The sequence below is a fragment of the Ovis aries genome, chromosome 8 (genome assembly GCF_016772045.2).
Source record: "Ovis aries strain OAR_USU_Benz2616 breed Rambouillet chromosome 8, ARS-UI_Ramb_v3.0, whole genome shotgun sequence".
Taxonomy (NCBI): Eukaryota; Metazoa; Chordata; class Mammalia; order Artiodactyla; family Bovidae; genus Ovis; species Ovis aries.
Window position 1 is genome coordinate 66,768,323 of NC_056061.1, and position 13,854 is coordinate 66,782,176.

At 37.2% G+C, this 13,854-nt stretch overlaps 1 protein-coding gene across 1 annotated transcript; it reads right to left on the reverse strand.

The window, feature by feature from the left end:
- Positions 1–5,001: 5,001 nt before the first annotated feature.
- Positions 5,002–13,290, reverse strand: NMBR (neuromedin B receptor). Its single transcript, XM_004011382.5, has 3 exons — positions 12,869–13,290; positions 7,457–7,805; positions 5,002–5,403 (listed from the first exon to the last, which is right to left on the reverse strand). The coding sequence occupies exons 1-3, from the start codon at positions 13,288–13,290 to the stop codon at positions 5,002–5,004; spliced, it is 1,173 nt and encodes a 390-aa protein (XP_004011431.3).
- Between the last annotated feature and the right edge of the window lie 564 nt (positions 13,291–13,854).

A 13,854-nucleotide genomic window follows, 5' to 3' on the forward strand; every position in this document is an offset into this window, starting at 1 on the left:
TAGAGTTTCAACTTTGCTCTTGATCAGGTTGTATCTATATTTTGCTAATGTGTAATTATTTTGCATATAATTTGGCACCATGTGAATATTTTACATTCGTTATCTACCTTGACCATTACAACACTGTAAATTCATTTTACAGACAAAACAATTAAGGGGGAGCATTCTCTAGTCCCAAGAATTTTAAAGATATTATATTTTTAAATTTATTTTAAACTTCTCTAGGTTTAAGGAGGAGATTCAGAGAAGACATAGCCTATATCTACATTAAAAATAATTTAGAGAAATTTGATGAGGAATTCCCTCCATTATGGGGATATTACCACATTAGACACAGCTTTTTTCCTAATATTTCCTTGAATTACAGTACTATTAGATGAAATTATATAAATCAATAAATTGAGTATATCCTTGAAGATCTATTTTACCCTACATTTTTTAACAGATTTGGAATTTGGTATTTTTGTTCTACTTCTGGCTGATAAGCATAATCAGTTAGATTTGCTTCTGTTGTATTATTTCATAGATAAATTTGAAGCTTATTCCTTTAACTTCATTACTTACTAATAAGAACAATTAAAATTTTAAATTCCCAGAAATAAATGGAAATATTTCAAAATGTAAGCAAAATAACTGCACATTAGCTAAATATAGATACAACCTGATCAAGAGCAAAGTTGAAACTCCAATTTTAATATGAACCAAATCTCATGTGTGTCAGTATATGTATGTGTGTGTACGACATGAAGTTTTGTTTGAGTTGAAAAATAAATAATAAAAGTAAATATTGCTGGGTCATAAGGCAGCTCTATTTGCAATTTTTTAAGGAATCTCCACACTGTTCTCCATAGTGGCTGTACTAGTCCCACTGCTGGGCATACACACCAAGGAAACCAGAATTGAAAGAGACACATGTACCCCAATGTTCATTGCAGCACTGTTTGTAATAGCCAGGACATGGAAACAACCTAGACGTCCATCAGCAGTTGAATGGATAAGAAAGCTGTGGTACATATACACAATGGAGTATTACTCAGGCATTAAAAAGAATACATTTGAATCAGTTCTAATGAGATAGATGAAACTCGAGCTGATTATACAGAGTGAAGTAAGCCAGAAAGAAAAACACCAATACAGTATACTGACACATATATACGGAATTTAGAATGATGGTAATGATGACCCTGTATGCGAGACAGCAAAAGAGACACAGATGTGTAGAGCGGACTTTTGGACTCTGAGGGAGAGGGAGAGGGTGGGATGATTTGGGAGAATGGCATTGAAACATGTATACTATCATGTAAGAAATGAAGTGCCAGTCTATGTTCGACACAGGATACAGGATGCTTGGGGCTGGTGCATGGGGATGATCCAGAGAGATGGTATGGGAAGGGTGGTGGGAGGGGGATTCAGGATTGGGAGCTTGTATACACCTGTGGTGGATTCACGTTAATGTATGGCAAAACCAATACAGTACTGTAAAGTAAAATAAAGTAAAAATAAAATTTAAAAAAATAAAAAATAAAGACCTAAATATTTAAAAAATGAATAAGATAATAAATAAAGATGCCTGTTACTAACCATTATAAACACAATACTTTGGGGGGAAAAAAGTAAATATTAAATATTTACTTCTCATACTGTACATAGCATGATCATAAACCACAGATTATATACTATTATTTTAACTTTCAGGTGACTTCCAAAGAAAGGAAATATTTGAGAAAGTGATGCAATTCTTGAGACTTTTTGAAAATGAGAAGTCATAACAGTTTAGTGACTGAATTAAAATTATAACTCAACAGTAGAATGCAAGTCAAGTTCACAAAAGAGTTTGTACAGATAATCCTCAACCTGCTTAATTCACAAAACAAGTTCCAAGTATTGAACATGTCTCCTAAAAACAGGGTTCAACATTAACAACAATCTGAGTTGCAATATTAATATAAATAGAAACCAGAGAGAAAATTCTAAAATGTAGTCAAAAGTTTGATAATATTGATAACAGTATGTAATCAAATATGTGGCTATTATTAAAATTCTTTTTTAAAAACAAGGAAAATTGACCTTCTGAGTGGGAGAAAATAATAGCAAATGAAGCAACTGACAAACAACTAATCTCAAAAATATACAAGCAACTTATGCAGCTCAATTCCAGAAAAATAAACGACCCAATCAAAAAATGGGCCAAAGAACTAAATAGTCATTTCTCCAAAGAAGACATACGGATGGCTAACAAACACATGAAAAGATGCTCAACATCACTCATTATTAGAGAAATGCAAATCAAAACCACAATGAGGTACCACTTCACACCAGTCAGAATGGCTGCGATCCAAAAATCTGCAAGCAATAAATGCTGGAGAGGGTGTGGAGAAAGGGAACCCTCCTACACTGTTGGTGGGAATGCAAACTAGTACAGCCACTATGGAGAACAGTGTGGAGATTCCTTAAAAATTTCAAATAGAACTGCCTTATGACCCAGCAATCCCACTGCTGGGCATACACACCAAGGAAACCAGAATTGAAAGAGACACATGTACCCCAATGTTCATCGCAGCACTGTTTATAATAGCCAGGACATGGAAACAACCTAGATGTCCATCAGCAGATGAATGGATAAGAAAGCTGTGGTACCTATACACAATGGAGTATTACTCAGCTGTAAAAAAGAATTCATTTGAATCAGTTCTGATGAGATGGATGAAATTGGAGCCGATTATACAGAGTGAAGTAAGCCAGAAAGAAAAACACCAATACAGTATACTAACACATATATATGGAATTTAGAAAGATGGCAATGACGACCCTGTATGCAAGACAGGAAAAAAGACACAGATGTGTATAACGGACTTTTGGACTCAGAGGGAGAGGGAGAGGGTGGGATGATTTGGGAGAATGGCATTCTAACATGTATACTATCATGTAAGAATTGAATCGCCAGTCTATGTCTGACGCAGGATATAGCATGCTTGGGGCTGGTGCATGGGGATGACCCAGAGAGATGTTATGGGGAGGGGGGTGGGAGGGGGGATCATGTTTGGGAATGCATGTAAGAATTAAAGATTTTAAAATTAAAAAAATAAAATAAAATAAAAACAAGGAAAATTGAAATTTGTGGTGTGGTGCCATTATTACCCCATTGGTAGTATTAAGGAAAAACATTTTTAATAAAATATTTTAAAATTTTTCAATAAAATAAAAATTTTTTTACATTTTTCATTCTTGAAAAATAAATCAGATATCAGATTATTTAACAATGTTATCCCTTAAATTATTAGATCATTATAGTTAAGATGTATGTCTTTTTAGTTTATAGCATATATGAAATTACATATACAATGTATTGTATATATATTCTTATACATAGTAATAAAGTATGTGTGTGTTCAGTCACTCACTCATGTGCATCTCTTTGTGGCCCCATGGACTGTACCCTGCCAGGCTCCTCTGCCTATGAAATTTTCCAGGCAATATACTGCAGTGGAGTGTCATTTCCTACTGCAGGGGATCTTCCTGACCCAAGGATTGAACCCACATTTCTTGCGTCTTTTGCACTTCTGGCACTGCCAGGAGGATTCTTTACCACTACTGCCACCTGGGAAGCCCAGTAATATATGATATATTTATTATATAGTGAATATACTATATATATATATATATGAAGATAAAGTGACATATGCACCTTTTAACTGTAAGGTCCTGAAAATTTAGAATTTAAAAGAAAAATATATGTAATATGATGCGCATATATATTGTAATCTTTCATACATACCTATTTCTACCCTCACCTTATCATTAGCAAGAAGAATGGTTATTGATTGACCAAAGATTCTTACCCTGAGACCCATGGTTCTTTAGATTTTAATGGATGATACTTAAAAGATTTACAAAATACCTAGAGACAATATAAAATTTATCTGTGATATTTTACACTTTTCTGATGAAGGACTCTCCAACTTTCCTAAAGGTTAAGAGCAGCTATTTGAGATACAAGAAAGCCAATAGAGAAAAGAGAAAGAAAGAAAGAGATGATGGAATAGTGAGTACGTATGTCATGGTATGGTTTTAAATCCTATCTCTCCCACATGGCTGTGGAATCCTCTTAAAGTTTCATTTTTGAAATTTTAATCCAAAATTATTGAGATAATTATGATACTAATGCAGAATAAACTATCCAAGTAGATTATATACACACTCATCTGGTGGCTCTTGCAAGAAAGGATGGTTGAATTCACCAGAGTAAATGATTGAACTCACCAGTATTATATCTCATCACAGCTACACAGAATCACCCAAATATCCAAACATTTAGCAATGTACAATAAGATGGCCATGCCAAATTATGAGTTATAATTTAACAATTTGGGACATATGATGCCTATTTTATATTCAAATCATATTCAGATGATATCTATTTCACTATAATACAAATGTCTTCACACCTTTTAATCACATGCTTAGAAGTTACAGATATAAATTATTTCTATAAATTATGATTAATTGCACAAAGATTTGTTCCACCTTTTGAATTTTCTATTAATTTACTCAAACAATGCAGATACATACATGAACTAGTTATGAATAAAATTCACCAGGAAAAAAATGACTTGTATTTCAAATATTTGGAGCTTGACTATTACACTCATCAGATGATTGAGTCAAAAGAGAAATTTATTTCATGCTCCCAAACAAATTTAAGATAAATGCCCTAGAGATGGCCCTAGGACCGACTTCAATCTCGAAGCAATATTGACTTATACAAATATAGAGTTGCATTTTGAATCACTTTTAATGTGAGGAATACATACATTTTTAATGTTATTTAAAGTCTTGTTCAGAGAAAAATGGTAACAATGTTTGTTTTGCCTTTTCTGAGTCAATTGTGAAATCCTTTAATGAATTAACTGAGATTTACTAAGAAAAATAATTGCTCAGTTCTGTTCTACTCAACAGAAATACGAGTACTTTCTTTTCAGGTAGTGAGTTGAAAGGACAAAATCACAGTGCCATTTCCTGCTTCACACTGTGCCCATTTAGTAATACAGAATTGGTCACCACGTTCTTAGGATTGCTTTTCAAGGAAGTCATGCGCACTACAGAGGAGCTGAGTAGATAGCTGGTGGATCTCTCTCCATAGGACTTCCTTCCACAACAGAGCTGACTATTGAAATGTCTCCTGAAGCTTTCACTGAGCAAATAAAGAGCAAATGGATTGACACAGGAATTGCAAAAGCTCAGAACTCGGGCAACCAAGGTGACAATCATGTGGCCTAGAGATGGGTCAATCTTGTTATAGTTGAAAGACCTGTACATGTAGAGGATGTGATTTGGAAACCAACAGAAGATGAAGCAGCCCACAAAGACCAGCACGATTTTGGCCAGGCGTTTCCGTGTTTCCATCTGCAAATATAAGGAAATAGTCCCTCTGATTAAAATGAAAATGGAGGCAGCCACATTCTAAAACACACTGTGTTCGAAAGATGTAAAACTCAGCATAGCATGCAAATGCATCCAAAAGCACAAACACGATTTTCCTTGCCAAGATAATGACTTTAACAATTTGATGCAGCCTATTTTGGTCATTACACTATTTTCACTTTAAAATGTTTGACAGTTTATAAAAGGCTATGTTCATGTTAAAACTGTGATCTTAAACATTTCTTAACTTTTCCTTTTGCTTAAAGCCTTATCATGATCACTATAAACATAAATCATTTCTGTTTGTGTTAAACTCATTGAATTAAAAAACCACAGAATAAATTCAAGCTTAAAAAACTTTAAACCAGAGTATTTTAAATAAGAAAATTTGATCTATTGAAATAGGGCATGACTTTTAAAAAATCTTATCCACACACACACGAGAAAAAAAACTTGAAATTTAATTTAAACTCCAGCCTCTCATAAATCAAAAGCATCTGATATAACTGTCATTTCTATAAACATTATCATGTTAGACTATGTACCCTTAAAATAAAAACATTTTCTTTTCATAAAATTCACCTAGTATGTTTAGGGTTTTATAGGAAGGTCTTCAGGAATGTGATAAATAGACAAAATTCAAATATGAGACAGTAATCTTTTTAAATCTAAAAATCATTTTCTAACATCGAGAGCCCCAAGTTTAGCTCACATTTGTCTAATTTGTTTGAATATTTAAATAAGGCAACATGAAAGTGGAGACATAATTTACCAAGATATTTATAGTAGACAAGGTATTTTCTGAGCTTAAACTATTGGTAATTGACTAGAATATGCCAGGGAAGCCTGGAAAGGTTTAGGATTAAAACAGATCTGGGGAGTAAGTAGTGGTGAATGATAAACAAAAGTGTAAGTGAGAAGGAGTCTAGACCAGGAAGCAGAATGTGGCGCTCTGGATATAGTCCAGTAGCATCAATTAGACAACTTGGATGAATTAGGGAAGTGGATGTAAAGCTTATATCACTAAGCATGGGCCTCCATAGCAGGTTGAGCCTAGGTGCAAGAATTTCACTGCAGTATACATTTATTTACTATTTATTTATTGGAAAAGCTATAGAGTTGAATTAGACCAAGTCTGACGTTGGCTCCAGCCCGCCCTCTTTTCCCTTTCACTCTTGTTTTAAGGCCCTCTGTTCCCAGTCTCTTGCTTCGGTATTTTAACCAAACCTCACCCCGAGTCCCCGGGTAGTGTCCTAGTCCTTTTCTGATGTAACCTTCCCCCAGACTTTCTGTCATCCCTTGTGGGCTAATGGGAGAAGAAACAATTATTGAATAAATGTATACTCAAAATGTGACTCAGATGGTAAAGAATCCGCCTGCAAGGCAGAAGACCTGGGTTTGATCCCTGTGTCAGGAAGATCCCCTGGAGAAGGGGATCTTCCCAATCCAGTCCATAGGGTCGCAAATAGTCAGACACAACTGAAGCGACTTAGCACACACACATACTTAAAATATGAATTTTTTTCTGGTTTGTTATGTGTTTCTTTGCATAAACATTTGCACGTAAAGAAAAGCCATCAGAGACATTCTAACAGGCATGTTCAGGCGTCAGATAAATTGGACCTCAGCGGACTTTTACAGCTAAGCTGCTGCTGCTGCTAAGTCGCTTCAGTCGTGTCCAACTCTGTGCGACCCCGCAGATGGCAGCCCACCAGGCTCCACCATCTCTGGGATTCTCCAGGCAAGAACAGTGGAGTGGGTTGTCATTTCCTTCTCCAATGCATGAAACTGAAAAGAGAAAATGAAGTCACTCAGTCGTGTCTGACTCTTAGTGACCCCATGGACTGTTAAGACATGGCCACAAAATAGAGACCACTGTCTCCAACATCCCTTCTAATTCAGGCTACTATGTGTCCCAGTGTCCTCTTACTGTTCTAATCATTCCTGGTACTGAAAGCCCATGAACTAGAAACTCAAAATAGCACTGACTGCTTCTCACCAGCATGCCCTCAACATACACACCTACAGAGCTTACCTGTTTTTTGGTATGTTCATTGTATTCTCCTGGAAGATTATGTGCACTTTTAATTAAGGTCTTTGCAATGTGATAATAATAAACACTAATGATAACAAGTGGTATGAGGAAGTAGACCAAGAAGATGAGCACTGAATGAATCTTTGGATGTAATTCATCCGTCTGAGGGTAGGGTATACACGCCGTGAAGCTGCCGTTATCCAAGCTGCCAATGCGTGCCACTTGGGAAAATATGGCTTCGGGAATAGCCAACAGCACGGAGACCACCCAGATGCCCACGGCCTTCACGCAGGTCCACAGCACTGCCCCTGATGTCTGGATATCCATGGGGTTTACAATGGCTCTGTACCTGCGCAGACAGTACATCTCAAATTACTCTCTTAAGAAAGAAAAATTTTAAAGAGAAAGGAAAAGAGAGAGAGATTTTACTAAGAGGCCAACCTGTTTACCATAGCCAAGACAAGGAAGCAACCTAGATGTCCATCAGCAGAGGAATGGATAAAGATATGGTACAGATACACAATGGAATACTGCTGCTGCCACTGCTGCTAAGTCGCTTCAGTCGTGTCCGATTCTGTGCAACCCCATAGAGGGCAGCCTGCCTGGCTCCCCCGTCCCTGGGATTCTCCAGGCAAGAATACTGGAGTGGGTTGCCATTTCCTTCTCCAATGCATGAAAGTGAAAAGCGAAAGTGAAGTCGCTCAGTCATGCCCGACTCTTAGTGACCCCATGGACTGCAGCCCACCAGGCTCCTCCATCCATGGGATTTTCCAGGCAAGAGTACTGGAGTGGGGTGCCATTGCCTTCTCAGCGATGGAATACTACTCAGCCATTAAAAAGAGTGAACTAATGCCACCTGCAGCAACATCGATGGACCTAGAGATTGTCACACTGAATTAACAAAGTCAGACGGAGAAGGAGAAATATCATATGACCTCCCTTTTATAAAGAATCTTTAAAAAATAATGCAAATAAACTTATTTACGAAACAGAAATAGACATAGACTTACAGAATGAAAAAAAAATTTTTTTACACTTAGCAATGTAAAAAAAAAAAGAATTGTGGTTTCCAGGATTAAGGATGGGAGGAAGGATAGGAATTGAAATGTACATACCACTCTATTTAAAATGGATAACCAACAAGGACTGACTGTATAGCATAGGGGACTCTACTCAATGTTATGTGGCAGCCTGGATGGGAGGGGGATTTGGGGGAGAATGGATACATGTATATGTATGGCTGAGTCCCTTTGCTGTTCACCTGAAATTATCACAACATTGTTAATTGGCTATACTCCAATACAAAATCAAATTTTTAAGTTTTTTTAAAAAGAGAGAGGTGCCAACACCCCAAGCTGTTATGTAGTGTGTAGAATAACTAAGAACCCTGGTGTCTCTCTGCCCACAAGTCATTCCACTGCTTATGAGCACAGAAAAGATGAGAAAAAATTTTAAATTGTCATTTCCCAAACTTCAATAATTTGCTTACATCCTTCACCAGTATTTTCTCCATCTACACATACTGCAAGTATTATCATATATTGAATAATTTTAATTAAATACTTTTATTTCCAAATACTACTGCAATTACTATAACACATAATCATAAATATAAAATGTTCACAAAATAGTATTATTAAAATTTACCTGAATACTTTTCTAGGGCTTCTGAGGTTGAGTCTCCTATGTCTTTTTCCCCCTACGGACATTGAGAAACCTTAGGGAAGAATTTAGATGGGAGTTTTCTCCTTAATTTAGTCACAAGGACAGAAAGAACTGGAATTGAATAGCATTGTCTTTATAGCTCAAATTTCATTAATGTCAAGACCTCATGAAGTCTTCTCCCACCTAACACCATCATAGTAGTAAATGAACCACACTCCAGGACACAATAGCTTAAACAATCCAAGCCTTCTAAACCTCATTCAATTGCACATGACTATTAAGTAAGTTAATAATAATGCAAACAAAACAAAATCATATGTAAATCTCAAATCACTTACATCTATCTTTAAAAGCATTTCAGGTTACCCATATACCTAGAAGGTTAACAAGATACAGAAAAAAGTGATTTTAGTCAAACAAATTAGCACTGTTATTTCATCTCTGATATCTTTTAGAATATCACTTCAGATCTTTTTCTGCATCTGTAAGGTGGGGATAAAACCATCTCCCTCAAAGTTTTGTGATTAGAAAAACTGTACAGACTACCTATTACAATGCCTGGCACCTAGCCGTTAGTTACCATGCCATGAACCTATTCCTTCTCTTTATTTATGTTTGAGTTAGTTTTATATTTCAAAAATTCAGAATAGTTTAAGCTATAAAACAAGCAGATAAAGTCTCCCTCTGAGGTTCTTTAAGAATTCATCCCATTGCCCATAGGAGAGGAGCAGCTCCCAACCTCAATAGCATAGTCTTTCTCCCTCCTGACTTGCACCAGATGTCATTTCCAGACCCTCAACAGGAAAGTGGCAGTTCACATTTTCATCTAGACGGTCTTCCCACGAAATATACAGAAATGAAAGCAAAGTAACAGCAAGCAGCTTCAACTCCAAATTTAATGAAGTTGCAAACACATACAGACTTTGCACATGGCAGAACTCAACAGGCATGAGTTTCTTTCTCCTATTCTGATTAACTGCATGTTCTTCCAAAACTGAAAGAAATACAATCACTAACTAGAATGAGCTAATGTATCTTCTTTTCTAAACTTTATCAGATGAATACATTCAAATAGGCTGGTTTGTTTTTCAAATCAGAGCGCACTGAGTGCTACAAAGCAGAAGTCTCTCATTCTATATCTGGTCCCACTCCTGAGTTAAAACAAATTCCAAATCATTACCTCCTTACGTCCAAGAAATGTACTTCTGCCATTGTCTCTTGAATTAAATATTACAGACATTAGCTCTTGACATCCTGTTATGATATTTAAAGATTTTCTTTCTTATACCACCTTTATTCTTCTCGTTCCTAACTTCTTGATTTAGTAAGATATATTACATTTTTACAAGATAGTCAGTGCAGCATTATTATGGCTAAACAAATATTGCTCACTGCAGAGTTAAGTTGTATATTATGATGATGTTTTAAACTTAACTTTTCAGTCTGCCATTAAATAGGAAAAGCCATTAAGAATTTCTTATACCAGGGAAAGTAATAATGCATCTTAATGGTGACGAGTCCAGGTTTTGAATTGGGTTCAGACAATGGTTCCATCACTGCGAGATTGTGGAAATGTTGCTTAATTTCAGGTCTTAATTTTCTTCACTTTAAATGGTAATAATTACAGTGCCTATTTCATAGTGTTGTAAGGATGAAAAAAAAAAAAGTTAGCACAGTACTAAGGGCAATTAATCTTACACCTATCTCCAAATCCATAAGAAATTAAAATGTTCAGTGAGATGAAGTATGAGGTTAATTACTAATCAACACTTGATTACTATGTCATGGGAGAAAAATAGAAGTATAAACATATAAAAAGCGTTTCCAAACCCTTTGAAGTGTATATTGGAATGTACTATGTAATTTCACCACTAGTAATTCCAGTTTCTTGGTTTAAATTTTCAAAATGCACACTGAGAAGCAAGAGTAGGCTCTGGACCACACAGAAGAGGCAACCAACTTTATGCTGTTATTAAAGTACCCACACTATGTTTACAAAAGTATGTGATACATGTAAACTGAAAAAAGTCAGTAAATATATAAAGAATAGCATTTTCTCTTTCCCTTGTCAGAGCCAGTTTACCAATTTCCAAAACAGTAGATTGAGAAAAGTAGTATGAAATAAACTCAAGCCCTAGGTCTTGCTACTGATATCACTTTTAAAAATGAAAGCATAAAGAGAGTAACTATTATAATGATAGCTCTTCATTAAGTTTTATTCTAATCACTAAATAGAATTTTTTTCACATTCTAATTAAAATGGATTTCATGAAGAAGGGCAACTAAACTAAAACATCACATTTTACTTCTGATACACACAAAAAAAGTGTTTTAAAAGATAATACTGAATAGAAAGGGTCATAGAAACAAAATGAGATGCATAACTTACTCAAAGTCACCCGTCTTTATAGGAATGTGGTTTTAGAAAGAATACATTATACAAACTAAAAGGTCAGTAGTATTTGGTTTAAAAGACAATGACTCTCAACTTTCTATTGAATATTGTCTTCTCATCAACGAAGATTAACTTCTCAATGCCAAAGTGATGTAACAGCATTATTACAAATGCCAAGAAATTTAGATGGACTCATTTTTCATTAATGATTTAATATGTAAATTAAAGTGAAAGATCATGAACACCACCTTAATCATTCAAGCTAAGTTGTTTATCTAAACAGTTTAAGTCAATAACCTACTCCTAAGGAAATTTGACCAGGGTTCCATGCAATGATGTCTAATTACACATTTCTCCCCACACCCATCCAGATATTCCTCCTGCTTAAATTCCCCAAATCATGATTGTAGAGAGTCTGGGATAGGGTACTAGACCAAGAGTCAACAGGACTGGATTCTCCTCCCAGGTCTGCCTGGGCTTCAATATCCTCATCTGAAAAATAACACAGTCGAACTAGTTGATCCGTAAGGTAGAATAATAGACATTTCCCACTCTTGAAATATATGGAAAGAAGATTTTATATCAAAGATGCATTTTTCAGCACTGTTTTAAGATACTGAAACTTAGTATCTTACCCGTTAGTAGGAGGGAAAATCATATCACTGGACTTTAGGTAATAAAACTAGAAGAATATAAAAAATCATGTCTGAAGAACATGTACTATTCTAGATGTTTTTGCTTCAAATAAATAGCAGCATTTAGTTAGTGAAATAAGTCTTCTCCTTATTTGTAAAAAAAAAAAAATCAAAATCAAACACTTTCCTAGTATTAAGGCAGACAGTCTTACCTATCAGGTTATTAAACTACTGAATAAGGAAAGTGCACCTCTAATTTTTTAGGGACACACCAATAGCTTCTACAAGATTGTTGCACATCTATTCTATAGCTTTTCTATGAAATGGATAATGAAGATCCCCAAAGTGTGTGTGACTCAATGGACATGAGTTTGAGAAAACTCAGGGAGATAGTGAAGGACAGGGAAGCCTGGCGGAGCTGCAGTTCATTGGGTTGCAAAGACTCACACACGACTTAGCCCCTGAACAACAAAAAAGTGTGGAAGGGAAAGGCTAGGCTGTACAATTTTAAACTAATGCAAATATTTATAAAATAATGATTTTCTTATTTTTTTTTCAAGCTTCACATCTCTGTCCATTTTAACTCCTTTTACTCTAATTCTCTGATAGAGTCTCTCTCCTTCTCTCCCCTCTACCTCTTCCTCCCTGCCCTTCTCTTACCCTTCCTTGCCCGGGTACACTCCTGCCCCTCTCCACGGCCGCGGCCTCTGCCCTTACCTGTCGGCACTGAGGGCAGTGAGAGTGAAAACGGACACCCCCACGGAGGTGAGCTGGATCACCGGGATGAGTTTGCAGCCCACCTTCCCGAACATCCACTCGTCGAAGAAGTAGCGCGAGGCATCCACCGGGACGCAGGTGAGCAGCAGCAGCACGTCCCCAGCAGCCAGGTTAGAGATGAAGATGTTGGGGACGCTCCTCATGGCGCTGTTGGTGATGAAGATCTTCACCAACATAATGTTGCCCAGCAAGCCCACTGTGATGATGAGCAGGTAGAGGGACGGGATCACACAGCGGATCACCAACTCCGGAGTGGTCCCGTCCGGGGCGGGTAGGAAATCTCTTTCCGACATCCCGGGAACAAAACCGCTCCGATTCCCGCCCGCGGGCTGGGAGAGGTTGGAGAGAGACTCGGGTGGCATGGTCTCTTTTCCGGGAGAGTTCGCTGGAGTTTCCGTGCGGCCAGGTGCCCAGAAGAGTGCAACTCACTCTTAGGCTGAATGGATTTCCCTCTCGCCAGGACAAGCTTCCCGCCCGCGAGGATCGGGTCACACCGCGTGATCCCCAGGAAGACCCGGCGGGTGAGAAGTGTCCGCAGGACCCAGCCCTTCACTTTTAGAAGGGGCGCGTTGGCTCCTGCTGGCTCCGAATTGAAAAAGGAAAAAAAAAAAAAAAAGGCAAAGCAGTTGAGTCTTTGTTCCAGTTCTCAAGGGATTGTCCTCGCTTCTAGCTAGCGGAGAATAACCCTTTTGTGAATAAAGAGTTATCGCTCTGAAATTAATTGAAGTCCCTGTCAGACTTTTCGCGGGGAAGGCAGGAAGTCATCCTGTCGCTGTCCAGCCGCTGAAACGCTAGGAACTAGCAGTGGGGCGGTTAGCACTTTACTGGTCCCACAGCTTTGCTCTTGTTTTGCAGTTCCTGCAGCGTTGTGTGGGATTGGAGGGGCTCCGAGTCCTTTCTCTCGCGGGACCTCCCTCTATAGATCC

Coding starts and splice junctions, on each gene's coding strand:
- NMBR (XM_004011382.5), bottom strand. CDS start 13,290: ATGCCACCCGAGTCTCTCTCCAACCTCTCCCAGCCCGCGGGCGGGAAT. Junction 7,806..12,868: donor ACTGCCCTCAGTGCCGACAG/GTAAGGGCAGAG, acceptor CTGTCTGCGCAG/GTACAGAGCCATTGTAAACC. Junction 5,404..7,456: donor ATGAACATACCAAAAAACAG/GTAAGCTCTGTA, acceptor TTATATTTGCAG/ATGGAAACACGGAAACGCCT.